Consider the following 16,978-nt stretch of genomic DNA (forward strand, 5'->3'; position numbering starts at 1 on the left):
AAGGAAATAAGAGACAATGTAAATTGATTTTATCAGCGTGATTACATTACACAGGCACAAGACAGAAGTCACAACCACTGTCTGCTTTGTTTGCTGCTGCCGCTCGAGTCTTCACATTTTATATTTGTGTGTCTGACTGTTTGCACTGTTCAACCAGGGAGCATTAGCGATGATGACAAAACTAAATCAAAATAAGCATCTTATGTTGGGTTTAATTTGAATTAAAGGATGAAGTGCAATAAATACAGCCATGTTTACAGTGCAACCGTGGTCCATGCTCATCTCTGAATTTGCCTCGTGTGACAACAAGAGTGTGAGAAAGGTTCCGGTATGTTCTGCAACAAAAGCGGCGTTCAACAAAATTTGGGGAAAAATAGCATCTACCGGTATTTCTAATACAGTAAGTATTCTCTGGCACGGAATCAGATTTGCATAGTCTAATCTTTCCGTATAACAGAATTTCCTTATGTGAGAAATGACTACAGTACATGTGTAAAGTGTGCTGCCACTGCATTCTTCCTCGCGCATGCGCAAGCTTGTCACATTGTTTGCAACACCTGTATAAACGTGCAAGTACAATAACAAAATACAACTTTTTATTTATTTATTTATTTTTCTTCCACTGACTCACTTTTCCTACCCTCCATTACCACACAAGATGGCATTGCGAAGCTGATGTCGTCCGACTTTTGAAGCCAGCCGCGCGATGCTTCAAAGTCCTCGATGCCCATAGATGGCGCTATTGATCTAGCCTTCTCTCTAATTAGCGGTTTTTAGCACGACAACGGTTAAAGTTTTGGATCCGATCATGGCGTTTTCCGTTGTATGGAGCGGGGAACTGCTTGAGTTTGCGCTACTGCAGGCTTCGCTATGGCTTCCGGGTTCCAGATATCGGGATTTCCGTTGCGAGAAATCGTTAATGTAATATAGTAGTGGAAAATTTAATGCATACGTTTTTCTCCGGGTGAGTGAATTTCCGTTTGACGTAGGTGGTAATACTTACAGTATGGATAGTACCCTAATTAATGACATGGAGACTTGCGGCTAATGTATGCACAAATCTGCTTTTATGGCTAAATTTAGCTATTGTGGCTTTTAATCAGGTGCATTTTGTTGTCCGGAAATTAATATGTGGATGTTAAAAATTAGCCAGCTAATGAGATTTACTTTATGTTTCTGGATTATGAAACCTCTGTCGTTTGCCTCTCGTTTTTTTTGTTTTAGTTTTTTGGGTGGTAGGGGGTTGGACTGGTGAAATGCAAGGACGGACGCGCTTTAACAGGATGAGGACGGATGGGGACAGAGGACGATGATTTTTCTGAATCAGGACGGAGGGATGATAACAGAAAGGTGCCCTGGAAAAATAGGGTAAAGTCTGTGTATTTGTATAGAACCGTAGGAATTTGAGTGTAGGAAACAAACACAACACGCAAGATTTAGCTGCTGTCTGAGATGCCAAACCCCATTCATACATTATATCATTGTTTGTTCATGTAGTGTTTAATGTAACCCCCTCTCTCTTCTTGAGTGCACGCCTACATGCACTTGCACTCCTCTGCTTCCTACCAGCGCCAAACATGGGCACACCGACCTGCCCTTGCCCCGCCGCGTTGAGGAACGATGGCGGAGTAGCCCCACTGTGCTCCGTGTTCTCACATCGGCTGCGCTTTGGAAGCGGCCATCAAACGGCATCAGCGAGGTAGGGCTAAGAATAGATGAGAACAGCCTCTTACATAATGCCAGCATGCAGCAATGCATCCTGGGATGGGATGGCATTTGCTTTGCCAAGTCACTGAGAATTGGCTGCTCTTTGTTTCGTCTAATTCCAGCTTGATGCCAGTGAATCATTCTTCATATGAAACATATACTGTATGAGATACTCACAACTAGGTTGTATAACATTTAATTGTACTTTTCAGGGGTTAAACCAAAGTAAAAGTACATTTATTATTATTGTTATTATTATTATTATTATTATTATTATTATTATTGTTATTATACAGGGGTGAGGATTTAAATGACGGTTTTTCAGCTCGGTTATTCGGATTTACTATCACATAGAGCAAGTCATATTCACTTTTAAGTTTTTAGTATTTGTTTGTTTGTTTACTGTATATATAAACAAGTAACAGAAAATATTGTAATAGAAAATTAAAAAAAATTAAAGGGGAAGTCAAGCCCCCGAAAATTCTTTGCAATAAATTGTTCTATGCATCTTCACCAGTCTATCCATGCCATTGTGATGAATATAGCGTTTTTGGAATACGAGCTAAGCAACAAAAATCCACGCATTGTGTCTCCTCTGTCGACTAAAAATGACATCACAGTTGATCACGTAATGACCAATCACAGGTGGTCTATTTACTGAAGCTGGGCCATGATTCGTCACTACCTGAGCCTTGAGCAAGTGTGATGTCATTTTCAGTCCACAGAAAAGACAAAATTGCCACCCATGAAATGACAAAAAATGGGTGGATTTTACTGCTTAACATATTGACATATTCTTAAGACAATTGTGGGGTTGACTTCTCCTTTAAAAAAAGAATAGCACATAAATAGTCACCGTTAAGCACAGTTTACATGCACAAAGGGAGTATGAAGTAAAAAAATAAATCTAGCCCTACCCCTTGTTCTTTGTATATTTTAACTTATATTAATGCAATAGTAGGTTGTTTATATCGTATATTCTAATGAAAGGACAATAACGAAAATAATACATGTATTTTAATAAATAAAATGTAATAAGATGTTACCCTACCCTATTCTCCATGACACAGGAAGAAGACTGCTAGCAAACAAACTTATGGACAAACTACAATTTGTTCACTTTTGTTGTAGTTTACAAATTTAATATGGTTCTCAATAGACTGGCTGGTGATTGTATGTTTAAGACAGACTCAACAATTTCTCTGAGGAATGTTTATCTTTTGTTGTAAAATATCTGCAGTCACATTCTTAGATAAACATATGTGTGTATTCTTCCCACTGGCTGAGCCGCCTGTTATTGTCTGAGGTGGTCTGCGTGGTGGCAGATGGTCAAGAGGAACTACAGTAGATCACCTCTGAGGGAGGTAAAAGTCGGGGGAGAGCACTTGGCTGTGAGACAAAGAACGCCTTGTTACTATGATACTGTCCAAAAATGAAATGAGCATCATGTCAGCGGATTCTAGAAGATGGAGCACAAACAGTCCGATTGGCTTTGCAGATATTTGCACAACATTTTATTATTTAAACCCTTGACTTTTAAAGGTACATCTACATCAACAATTTTTGTCTTCGTGAAAAGTTTTAAGTAGTCAAAATGATTCTTGTTGGATCTGGTCCGAAAAAAGTAATCATGCAGTTTGATTAAACTATGTGTATGCGCTCGGTACACACCAGAGCTGGGCAGTCCGTCGCGGGGGCGGAACGGTCTGGCCCTCCAGCCCGGCCAGACATCCATTTTTAGGGCGGGGGTCGGGGGTGACTAATTTTAAAAAAAGGTTCTATTGACAAAGGCCGTAGGCGGATTTTAGTCCGACCTATGAATCGAGTCTCATGCGTGTGATGAACCTACTCGCAAAATGAGCAAACCGCAAAAATTGCCTCAGAAGGTGTTAAAAGCGCCACTACCAACTTTTTGTGTATGAAGAGATGTGAGACAGCAGCCTGCATTCAAGCGTGCCTGTATTTCCTTCTTGTGACATCAAGTGACCTGCACCTCCCACCTTCTACTGAGGCATACCATTCTAAGAGGGGGGGCACTACCACAAGCCCAATAAGACCAAGTGTGCGTACTTACTTGCATTGGGCACGTTCGTGGATATTTAAATAAACCCCTGCCGTTAGCATCTCTCCTGCGGCGGCGTCATGCACGGCCACTTTTTCTTTCTTTCTTTCTTTTTTTTTTAATGGGGGCGGAGTTGAAGGGGCTAGGGGGCCAACAATTGTTATGAATTCGGCTGGAGGGTCGAGGCCGGAAAGGTACAGAGATTGTGGTCGGAGGGCGGGGGAGTGACCAGCAAAAAGGGTCAAGTGCCTACCAATTTTTAAAGGTTAGAGTTTGTGGTGCGCCCGTGATGACCACCATTTAACTAGTTCCACTGACAATCATGAGTGTCCTCCCCTGAACCAGATGTCTGTTGTTGTTGAAGCAAGGTCAACATGATCGATAGCATGATGCCACAGGGCATCCAGACCGCCGGAACAAAAAACAAAAAAAGAAGTAATAGCAGAATGAATAGAAAGAAGCTTGTCTTATTGTTATATTATTAGGTAACTGCAATGCACTCGAAAAACTCACTTTGTCATTTGAGGTTAATGACGTGTGAGGCACACTGTATGGCACAAGTTACCATGACAACACAAGTTGCACCAGGTTACCGAAGCCAAAAGTGTTTTCCAAAGGCACCCCTAGAAAACAAACCCTCAGTTATTTGGCAGACAAAACCGGATAAATGGCTTGAATGAATAATTATCCTCCTTTGGGGTGGTGCGGTACACTTCTTCTTTCCTACTGTAGTTTGAATGTGCACATTGTCAGTCGAAAAGAAGATGCTGCATGAAGTTAACAACTTGAAAGAGAGGATTACTATCTGTTAGAGCAGGGGTGGGCAAACTTTTTGATTGGCGGGCCACAATGGGTTCTAAAATTTGACATAGGGGCCGGACCAGGAGCAGATGGATGGAGGGTTTTGGTAACCTCCTCATCGGAGAAAAAAAATACATTTAATTTTAAATAAAAGTGAACAAAAGCATAACAACAATAACTATGTCTTTGAAAAAACACAGCATTTAGAAAATAAAACATTAACAAGGTTTATTCATTTAATTTTTTTCAAGTTCGGCGGGCCCAATTAAAACATTTAACGGGCCGCATATGGCCCCCGGGCCGTAATTTGCCCACCCCTGTGTTAGAGGCTATAGTAGATGGTCTAATTATCCCCAATGAATTGAATTGCAAAATCATTTTTAACAATCCTCCAAGATAATCTTTCAAAAGACATGGGGCCTTTGCTCGCTTTGAACAGGAGAGGGAAAAAAAATGTTGAGAAATTTTGCCCCTTCTGATTTCAACTCAATTATCGGTATGCATAACCTACTGAAGAGGCGAAGAAGTTGTCCTACATTAACATGTCAGTGGAAGGTCACCCACTTTCCCACCAGCCGCTCAACAGCTCAGTGACTTCCAACAGGAAATATTTCTAGCCTCGCAAATCGGTTGGGGTGGGCGTACACTGGCAGCGGCATCAGGGTAATTATAGTCTGCTGTTTTTGTTCTGTGAGAACAAAAACAATTTGTCGGCTCTGAATGCGACAGACCTAAAATAGCCGCAGATGTAGCAGCTCCCAGCTTGAGCATTGTCAGCCATTGTAGGTGGGACGCACGGCGAATACAAAAATATACTCTCTATACAGTCTCCAAATGTCTTGAGTTTTTATTTTCTATCTAAAAAGGATTAAAAAAGAAACTTGGAGAAACATACTTTTTGTTGGACATGACAAATATGGAAGAAAGTGCATTTTGGCATTGCTTTTATCAGCAACAACAAAACAAAAAAAAAAACATTTGTTTCGGATGAAAACAAGAACTCAAAATTTGGAGATTCATACTTTTCATCTCATATGACAGGTTAATGGGGAAAATCAAAATCCCCTTGTCACTGTTAAATAAATTCCAGAACTGATTTTCTTTTGTTTTTCAAAACAAGAAAAAGACGCAAAGGGCACCGAATTTCAAACGCAAATGCTGCACCCTCAAAAGAAAAACACATCTCCATTCTTCGATTGAGTAACTGAATTTAGTATTTCTTTTGTTCAGTTGCCGTTTTCTTGAAACATTTTACATCGAACAGACATCTTTTTCTTTTTCGGCCATTGTCGATTCTCTGCTTCAAGGCGTCATGAGCCTCGGGGTCCGAACAAAGCTAGTATAATTCCAGAATATTTAAAAATACTATTATCACACATGAATGAAAATATAAATCCTCCAGCACTTCTAGATTGCGACACAAAGGGCAGTCTAACTGTGCGCATGGATGTAGTGTTTTATTTATTTTTTTGCGGGTATTTGTCTAAACTTTCCGCAGTTAAAATTGGAAGTAACGGGGCGAAGTGGGGTGCTTTTCATTGGAGAGCGACATCATTGGCAGATTGTACCTCCTAGCGTCATTAAGTCACTAAATATCTATGATGATGTAAATTAGTCAAGCAGCCATCCACATATTAACTACGGTCACAATTATATCAACAAGGGACCAAGTAATTGTGTTTTAATTCCTGAACATTTATCAGCCTATAGCCTCTCTATTTATAAATGAATCACACAACACAGCACGCAGCAAGTTCTTATTGCCAACCTTTTTCGGAGCAGCTTGCTCTCTTACCCTCTTGCCAACACCCCCTTTTTTTTTTATTTATGTTCATCAATTGGCTGCAGGAAGTTTAGGAAATTTGATCTGGGCGCAAAGAGGAAGTAAACAAGGGAGGTAGCGATGGCACACTGATAAACGGTGAGGACGCCAGGAAGAATTAGCACGTAAATCCTTTTCCTGTCATCGCCATGTTCCTCTAACTGTCATCTGTCTGCAGCCAAGTAAAACGACTGTTGTGGACGTGTTGTGCCCCCCTGAACTTTAGAGACAGATTATCTTATAGCGGCCTGAACATTTTTTTTTTTTTTTTTCGTTTAGTAACATCCGCAAGAAGTCATTCTTTAACTAGAATTGCGCAAAAAAGCAATCCATTCCTTGCTGCTAGCGTAATACTTGGCACAAGAAATAAGAGACTTCATTTGTTTGTACTGCTTTTGCTTGAAGCTAAAAATATATATAATTTCAATCAAAGATTTTAAGTCATGATCAATACAGTTCCACCCTCAGCTTGTGATTGACTGTAATGAGGGACGACAAACGGCTTGTCTACTGCAAAAAAAGAGAGAGAATAAAATGAAGCACACTTTTCCAAAATTTTTTTTACATTGAGACCAGACCTGCAAATTTGATATCCTGTCAAAACAAGTCATTGGCTCAGTCTAAGCATATTTAAAAAAATTGTTTATTGTGATTACCAGTCCGATAATTGTCAAACTCAAGGTCCAGGGGAGAGACCCAAACTGCCACATTATTTTTTTTGTGGCCCATAAAAGCAAATCAAGCCTACTAAAGGGATTTGTTCCGTCATTTTAGCAGACATTCTGTACCAAATTTCCAAATTGTGTTCCATATCACAAGATTACAAGACACATTTTTCCGTTGGATCCCTTCTTAACATAAGTTGCATGTTCGTATATTTGGTTAGCACTATTTTCCATGACTTTTTGTTGCATCATATTGCTAACTACCGGACAAGCGTTAATATTTGACATGGTAGCGCAAAGTCCAACTGGTTAATAGTTGGACAAATGGTCTTTTGCTCAGAGTCAGGTGACATAGGCTTAAGCTCCCCATGACCCTCACGAGGACAATTTCTGTGGAAAATGGATGCATTTATTGTGGACGGTTAGCTCCTTGGTTAATAGGGGATGTTTTTTAACAGACCAATGATGCCATTTAGACTCTGGGGGGGACCATTCCATTTCATTCACACTATCTTTTGCGTTTTTCCATGCCTGTGCTCGGCTCCTTTAATGTAATTTGGTTAAGTTGTTCTGCTAATTAGCTAACAGACAGCAAAGAAAATCTAATCTCCCTTGAAGGGATGGCGTGACATCCCCTCCAGCTGAGCTAACTCGCCGTTTTGAACGTCAATACACATCAAAATTACCTAAGGCATTTCGGTAAATATGCACAGGAGATTATTCGCTTCGTTGTCAATCAACTACGAGATTTTTTTAAGGGACAGGAATGACGCTAACATCCAGCTGTATGCTGGCACAACACGACAAGATGAAAGCGGTGCAGACATGCACACGCCGCAGGCTTTTCGCAAAGCACTCCGTGTCGATCTGGAAGATTACATTAACTCCAGCAAATGGATTTAAAAGATTCACTTTACTGCACCAGACAATGCTACCGCCATAAGCAATTAGGTGTATGATAAAGGGACACATGCACGCACATGCACATGACACGGACCGCCACAGAAAGCCACACGATGAGTCCTGCTCAAATAGCATTGACAGCAGGAGCTAATAAAATGAATCGCGATTCTAAGATTCCAGCACGTGCTTTAATGTCCATTGTTACATCATACACAAATATTCAAGCAGTGAGCTCGCTTCACCAAACAGATGCCAAAGGTCTTCAGAATCAGCAATGCTGGACGATGTAACTTAAACTATAATAGCGTTGGGACTTTTTGCGTAAATGACTAGATTTCAAAATTGCCTCAGCTGACCCACGATAATGTCAGCATTTTTCCATCCTCTGATTGGGTAATCAGAGCAAGCCAAGTTTGACTAGCACAAACATCTGTGACGATCGACACATGTAGAAATGGGCATTGGCACTGTTGTGGGAGTGAACACAACCGAGTTGATTTGCGGCCAATCGGTGCAGCTACTCTGAATTCAGTGCAGGAGATGTGTATGGTCTACATGACGGGAAGCATAATGGACTCGTTGGAGTCCATGCAAGGAGATTGGCGTGTGCAAAGTGCGTTTATAAAGAAGCCCAAGAAGATCTCCAATTACGGATGATGTAAAGCAGGCTGCTTTGAGGTGGGCACTTGGAGATGATAATTCAGATAGATAATGCATCTGTGTGTTACAACCACATATGCTTTTAAATATATATTAACATTGCATTCAATCAATTAATTTCAGAGGGTTTGATGTACACTGTTGTCATATTTATGAATGAAATACGATTGTCAGGTTTGCGTCAGTGCTTTGGGAGGACCCACATGCAGGAGAGACGGGGATCTATTAATAAAAACACTGGCATGGTTACTCTGGAAAACACAAAATAAAAGTGGTCAGAAAGCACCAAAATTAAAAGTAACAACGAAATACGACGAAACAAAATACGGCACTATGTGTCAATGACAACGATCCGACAATGACTGAAAGAAACCACAAAACTAAAAACAAGCCAACTGACGAGATGAGGAACACCGGATAAGACGAGTGACTGAAGGAGCTGATTGGAAGACACAAAGGAAGCACAGGTGGAAACAAAAAGACCTAACGAGCGAGACAGGATAGACGAAAACAAGCCATAATAAGAAACAAACCGAAACGTAATCTAGACAAACCCAAATCACGACAATGACCAATATACCAACAATACCAAATGCATGCCATGTTTTTTTTTTTATTATTATTTTGGCATTGTTAAAAGTAGTGACAATTTGTGATAATTTTGATTTGAAAGCGACCAACATCTTCTGATAATGTATGAAGATTTTGGCAAAGCGTGAAGTGTGTTTGCTCAGTGTCAACATAGATGTTGTCACATGACATATTTAGGCTTAACTGGTTGTGTTTATGTTTTAGTTCATTTCTTTTTACACTTGTGTGACACTTGTTAATGTTATGATGTGAATCACCTTTACACTTTGTCACTCGAGTTTCATTGGCTAAATTTTATGTTTCAGTATTAACAGTGGTTATTTTATTTTTGCACATGTTGTGACTGTTAATTATTTAAACTGTTACTTAAAACAACTATTATTACCACAGTTTGAACTTGGAACAGTTTAGTTCCTATGGGAAATCTAAATTCAAACAAATTCCAGGAGAGATTTTATCATCGATTTAGCATGCTTATTCTTGAAGTACGGATTTGGTTCATGAAGTTTTTTTTTTTGCTCATAGTAATCATCAGGCCAAACCAAAACACACTAACCCCTCCTAAACATGAGCAAAAAAAGTACTGTAATGTACACAACAGAAAGAAGTAGCCTGTCCTCAATCCTCAGATTGAAAAAAGTTCAATTTATACAACTGTTTGAAGTTATTGCCCAAGAAATCAATTCAATTCAAACATTGTCTGCACAACTGCACTGTAGACACGAGGTTAAAAACAGGCGCTTCAGCGAGAGGTTAAGTAGAGTACCAGCGGAGTTGTGTGGGGGGGGCAGTGTTGTATTTCTGGTCAGCAGGCATGATGAGATAAGGATACAACTGGGAGTGAGTACAGTGTGTCTGTCTTTAAGAGGATACTTTAAGAACCGCGTGGAGGAATCAGGTCAACGCTTAAAGCAGAGGTCAGGAAAGGCCGCAAAAGCTCTCACAGCCACTCACAACTTGATGTTGTGTGCGTGCACACGTGTGTACAATGTAAGTGCAAAGTTCAGATCAGTGATTCTTAGCCATGGGCTTTAGCCTTTGAGCATCTGAATTTTGCACTATGGGCAGCGTATAATCTCAATTAAATACATATTAGCTGTGAGATTCCCAATTACAATTTAGCTTCTTGTGACTAGGTGACAATGAGGCATCAGACTCTTATTTACCTGTACATAGAAGTATAGTAGCAGTAATAGAAGAAGAAACCTGATCATAAAAATCACAGATTAGTACCGTATTTTCCGGACTATAAGGCGCGCCGGTATATAAGCCGAAGCAACTCTTTTTGGAAAAAAAACCCAAAACATGATATTCAAGCCGCACCAGGGTATAAGTCGGAGTTATCTATATTGAATTTCTTTTGGGTTTACTGTATATAGAGAATGATTTTGTACTGTAAATGCACATAAAGGTACATAAACACATTGTTAAAAGAGTGCCTTTTAACACAACAACAACTTTGCTAATTAAAACAGAACATATCCAAGAAAAAAAAAATCAAGCTTTATTTGGCATATTTTCAGAACTATAGAGCGCTCCTACCGGTGGGAAAAAAATCATAGAAAAGCTGCACCGATGTATTGGCCGCATGGTTCAAAATCTAGGAAAAAGGTAGCGCCTTATAGTCCGGAAAATATGGTATTTCAAAAGAAAAATAGAACTAAAAAATGTTGCCAAACCACACCAAAAGGCAAACAATGTGTGCAAGTTCATTCCTGTCTTCATTATTTAAATACGGCTTTGTGAATGGAAGTAACGAGACGGAGCAGAGAGCCCAGTGTGTGCGGTTGTCGTGCATTAACGTCATCCAATGAAGTACTGAAACCTTCAAAACTTACATGCAGTATTGAAACCTAACATCAGTTACTCAATTGTTTCATTTTTCAAGACAAAGGAAAATGGATTAGGGCCTCAGAAAGAGTCCATCCGGCCAATGACATGCAGCTCTAAAAGTGCTTTGAAAGTCGAATACCTCACAGGGTTCACCATAGCCAACCAGCTACTTCTGCCACTGTGGAGATGTGGCGCGAAAACGATCAAGTAAACAGCTGCAAAGAAGCCGCTGACTGACCATCAGGCTGTCAAACAACACTGTGTCGAGGTCATGGCCTCCGACACTCAAAATCACATCCTGGAAAGAATAAAAAGTAGCCAGTTTGTCTCTGGGCAACTGTACGAGTTCACAGATGTCACAAATGTTGCTCTGCTGTTGGTTTTGTTAGTTATTGATGAGAGAATACTTTTCAGGAAGACTAGGGCTCAAGAATGTTTCAGCTGTGTAAATAATTTTTCTGAGCATGGCCTCGACTAGACTGACAGAAGTGTGTTACGGTGTGCAGTGACGGTGCAGTGTCAATGACGAGCAGGCAGGAAATGCTCCAGAAATGAATAATTCAATGCATTACTTTTTTCAGTCAAACAATCACACTACATTCGCTGATGTCGGCCATTTTTTACGTGTTAATTTTATTTTTGAAAATTAAATCAAACATAAGTGAGAACTCAAAGTAAAACAATTTTATATAAGGAAATAATGGAAATAGAAATAATCTGTTTGAGGTTCCCAGCAGTTGAGTTGTTTTTCTCTGGGTGCTCCAGCACCTTCCGCATTCCAAAAGCATGTATGGTAGATTCAATTAAGGCATTTGAATTTTATCCAAAGGTGTGTTGAGTGTTTGTTATTGATCCCGTGTTTAGGATCGAGACCAAGATAAAATCTGTGTATAACTGACTCAGATTGAATTGCTTAGAAGTCTCAGACCTCCAAATTTTTTTTAAAAAAAGCTGATAGAAAATCAGTATACATTTTCCTCTAAATGGAGACACCTTTACAGGCATTTATTTTCAAAACATTTCTCAAAACGGCCCACAAGCGCCACACTCCAGCAGTGTTGGTTTGCAAGGCCCAGTGGTAACTTAAAGACAGTGTTTTGTTTTGAGACATGCTAAAGACAGCTAATATGGCACAATATTTTCAAAGTATGCAAATTATTTTTTAAGTAAATCAAACTGAGTTAACTGAGTTAAAATATTTTGGATTAATCACCCGAGTTAATGCTTTAATTTTGACAGCCCTAATATATATATATATATATCAATGTGCGTGTGCGTGCGTGTGTGTGCGTATATACATGTGTGTGTGTGGGGGGGGGGTGTATGGGTGTATTTTTTTTCTTTTTTGAGTTATTGATCACATTTTATGTAAATGACTCCAACATGTGCCCTGTGACTGGCTGATGACCAATACAAAGTGTACCCTGCAAAACTGGGATTATGGTCCAGCTTGCACAAACTCAATGAGGTCAATTATTTATAACATATACGATAATAAGTTTCAGGTTCAAACTAAAGCTGTCATTCAACCATCTGCTTCCAAATGATGGCATCTGATGCACATTTCACTCCAGAGTTTCCACCTTATAAGGTTCATTTTCAGTTTTTGCGCACTTGTTTTGTTCATGAACTTTTGAAGATACCAATTTGAACGTTTATGATTTTCACAACAAAAATGCCTCCTGCATAAAAAGACATTGCGTTTCCTTGCGATAGCTCTCACAATAACAGTTGACTTGAGTGAACAAATACGGGCGTGTTATGCTAATAGAGCTGAATGTGTGTTCTGTGCTTGAGGCTAATGGCTGCACATGTTCTTCTGAGCGTACCCTTGCCGTCTCCATGACAACATGGCTAACACTGCAGTGCAGGGAAAGAGACTAGAGCGAGCGCCGTTGCTGTCCATCACTCAGGACACTCAACTCACTAACTTGCACTCACCTTGCATGCAAAACTTGAGCTCTTTGGGGTCAGTGACGGTGTTACTTGGGATCCTCTCGGGAACCTTCTTGCTCATGCGGTTGTAGTTCCGCCGCCTCTTGGTCTCGCCCCACAGGTTGGAGCCGCCATGCATGCTGGGAATGTTGAGTACGGCGATGCCCTCCAAGGAGGTGTTGCTCAGGTCCAATATGATGCCGTCACACTACGGCACAAAGGGGTTGCAGAGGTATTAGTGAGCAGTCATTTTTAGACAGCACACATAAAAATAAAGCCTACGACCGAAGGAAATGATGCAGAGGCTTTTTTTTCTCCAAACTGCAGTCTTTTCTATTTGAAAATTTACGACATTATCAAGTTATTAGATAGTTACAGTCCTTTATTTATTATTATTATATTATTATTTATTTATGATTGCGTATTCAAAATTTTTTTTTTTTTTGTAACGACTTATGTATGCGAGAACATTTTTTTGTGTCCCTTAGGCAGCACTTTGTACTTGATACTCACGTTAGCAATGTTGATTTTTTTTACATTTTAATTAATGTTGAAATTAATCAATTAATAAATCACAAAAAAAAACTGCTATTAGTGATTCAATCCACCTCAAACAACAACCACAATAATCTGTATGTGGCTTAATGAATACCTCTCTGATTATCTTTGCAAAACAGAATATTTTTGCACCCGCTATACTGAATCTCGTTGCATATGGCAAGGGTTAAGGCTTCTACACACTAATCCTATGTCGGCCATTGCGGCTAACTGGTGCGTCGGCCTAGAAGTCGACACGTTGGACCGCAAAATGACCGGAGATCACACCACAAAAGTCGACGGAGACGCCAACTACTCCGGACCCTCTGCGCTCCAAGCCATCGGTGGCGTTCGTCACTGTGTAGCCTTTCACGATGATGTCCAATAACGGTGGACTTTCTTGAATGAAAGTGATTAATTGGACTTTATGCTCGTCTGTCCAATCACCTGTTATGTCCATAGAGGAGATGTGAAAAATGAGCGAAGATGATTTAGTTCTTGAGGAATAGCTTTAGTTTTCACAGTTGGTCCGCTTTCGTCACTTTCCGTTCTTGTCCATTCCACTGACAGCCGATCGTAGTGACCATTTGTCCCAACAACCCGACCCGATTCTACATGTCGTATTGGGCAAACACGCCTCCCGGATGTCCCAACAACGGCTCTGATTTTCCGACGTTGCTTGCTTCACCAAACGGCTTGTACCGACTCTCCGATGGCCGAATGGTGTGTTGAGGCCTTTAGAGGTCGGGAAGGTTTTCAAAATGGGCAGGCTACTTTACTTCCCGTATGCGAATCACTCTTTTGTAGCGTTGACTCACCTCAACCTCAATGCACTCGTTGAGCTTCTTGCAGGTGGCTGAAATGGTCTCGGTGGTGCCGAACTCAAAGTACCACAGCTTGTTCTTCATTCTGATCCGTAAAACAAAAACAAGGACACATGAAGGAACAATTGCAGTAGTGACAACAAGTGAGAACACGTTTTTTTTTGTTTTTTTTTTTATTATTGACATATTGAAGCTGTCTGCTGCCTTGAATCATGTCAACAGACTCTCAGGACAGCTCGGGGTAATGTGACCCAGCAGGCCAAAACTCCCCAACAGTACCTTGAAGCTGCATGAATCCAACCATTCTGTTCATTTTTCATCAAAACTGTGCAGATACAACTTCCTCAGTGACCATATTCACCGGGATACTGTGCATACAACTTTGCCTCAGGTGGGGCATGTGGTGACACACTGCCGGGGGACAAGGCAAATACCAACCTTCAGTCTAAGCAACCAACAGGCAAGCCTAAGAGGCATAAGCCAAAAGTGCGAGGCAGACTGACATGATGTGATGAGTGTGGTGTCATTTATTTGTTTTTTATACTTTTATAAACTGAAACAGTTTGGGAAGGATACATGAACATTCATAATGTAAGAAAAAAGACTCTAAATAATTTGATACACGTCAACACATGTGGTGCGAAACAATTCAAGGACATTTTAAAGTGGAATAATTGAATATTGTCGGATTCTGTGGGATTATTATTCAAATTGGTCTGGTGCGGCTCAGCTCGAAAGGGTATGATACGATAGGTTTCTCATCAATTTACAATATGAATGACGTCGTCAAGACTGTAAGTGTGCCGTTTAACCTTTGGATTTTGTTATGATTGGCTGGGGTCCATATTGTGCCCCACCCCCCAATCACAGCCAGATGTGATAGTGTCGAAAATGGATAGAGCGATGATGGGAACATACTCACACCTTTTTAGAGACGGTTAGTAACCCACGAGTCAAAACACTGAGCGTATGGTAGAATGGATTGTACCTCATGAGAATTTTAACATTTTATTCTGTATATCAATTAACACCCAGATATGTCTTTCACAATGAAAATCAACCTCATTATATGAAAAAAAAGGTCTGACCGGAGCCACCAAACGTTCTGTGAATAATTTGTCCCAAAAATTCCTGGACCTCTCAAAAGTACAACCCCACTATAACAGGTTCTTCTTTTTCTAGTTACCACGATCCAAAAGTTCTCCAAAAGTACCTTGAGGTCAAGGTAAGGTAGGTAAAGTTCCTGCAGTGGAAATATGGTCTCGTTCTTACATGTCAAGCATGAGTGTGTGAGTATAAGAATGTTGGTGGATCCACATCATTCTGATGAATATAATCCCGCCCCTGCTTGACTCTGAAACATCTCGCCCTCTATTGCTTGCCAAATGGCATACTGTACATCTCACAATACATAACATCAATTAGCCCAAAGGCACGCTCGCCATCAGGCAAGAGCACTCTACTGATGCAACAGCTCATGTGTGAGAAGGGCATGTCAGAGGCTGCCACAATGTTCACCACAGAACCTTATCATTGGAAAAAAATATCATCTATTCAATTCCAGCCAAGTTGGTGTGATGTTCTTCTCCTGTCTAAAACCACACTGTGACCAAGTGGTAAAGTGCAACTGAGTTTGCTACCGTACAGTTTGGAATGGCAAATATTGTATAGGCTGACATTTTCGGCAACTGGCGTGCAATAGCTTGACAACACAGTGTAAGGCTCTAAAGAATTCAAATGAGGAAGAAACAGCCATGGGGGGTGTTCTTCTTGACTTGTTCTTTCTTGGCACAAGCTTTTTGAAATATATTTAATTTTAAAAATCTGTTCATTTTGGAAATGACCATTCTGACTACCACAACATGACAAAACGGTGAGTGAAAAAGATATATATGTGTGTTGTGACATATGCTACAGTCAGACTAAGCACAAGTTGAGCGTTTCTTGCGGCACAATTACATATAAAGTCAGTGCAGATTGGCGTCAATCAGTGCCAGGTGGCGTGGATGACGTGATGCGAGTCCGTGCAAGCACCCCCCAAAGTCAGATTGACGCCCATTTACTCGTATTTGAGAATTTTTATTTGAAGCTGCATTGCGTCGCAACTGCCAATCAGTGTCGAGAATGCACTTAACACACACACACGCACACACACAGACACACCACTCAAATACGATTTTGAAAACAATAATAATTGCGACGAATGGGGGCAAGAACATATTTATTTGTTTACAGCTGTGGAACTGTGAACCGAGGCAGCATTTAAGCATAACTCATAGTTTTAGCACACCCTGATTGACTAGCAATATAAAAACTATTTTTGTCTAAGGAAAAAGGGAAGCAACGCCTCATGTAGTTCCGCTGCCAACAAACGCACGCGAGACATACAGGGCGAAGCGATATTTCGATCTTTCGCTCCCAACCAAACGATATTCTAGACTTGTCATTTAATTTTTAACACGACATGCATTCAACAGAATGGTTAAAGCTTCCCCCACAAAAGGCAGCTAATTCCCAGCTTTAATCAGCGGTATGAAAGGGGCTAAAGAGTATCACCTCCCCTAGGAAACTTTGTCAGAAGAAGTGATTGGGAGCTAATGTAACATCACAATTAGGAACGGTTACATTGCTCCGTGAG

At 40.4% G+C, this 16,978-nt stretch overlaps 1 protein-coding gene across 5 annotated transcripts in view; it reads right to left on the bottom strand.

Moving 5' to 3' along the window:
• Positions 1 to 16,978, bottom strand: part of dgkg (diacylglycerol kinase, gamma) — an 88,697-nt gene that overhangs the window by 13,843 nt on the left and 57,876 nt on the right. For all 5 annotated transcript variants that reach the window (XM_088315160.1, XM_088315157.1, XM_088315158.1 and 2 more), the window contains 2 exons: positions 14,335 to 14,425; positions 12,986 to 13,187 (listed from right to left, as the gene is read on the bottom strand). In XM_088315160.1, coding sequence (XP_088171286.1) covers positions 12,986 to 13,187; positions 14,335 to 14,425 — 293 coding nt within the window. The remainder of the gene's footprint in view (positions 1 to 12,985; positions 13,188 to 14,334; positions 14,426 to 16,978) is intronic.

Source organism: Idiotropiscis lumnitzeri, chromosome 14 (genome assembly GCF_059441095.1).
Source record: "Idiotropiscis lumnitzeri isolate Australia: NSW breed Sydney's pygmy pipehorse chromosome 14, RoL_Ilum_1.0, whole genome shotgun sequence".
Lineage (NCBI taxonomy): Eukaryota > Metazoa > Chordata > Actinopteri > Syngnathiformes > Syngnathidae > Idiotropiscis > Idiotropiscis lumnitzeri.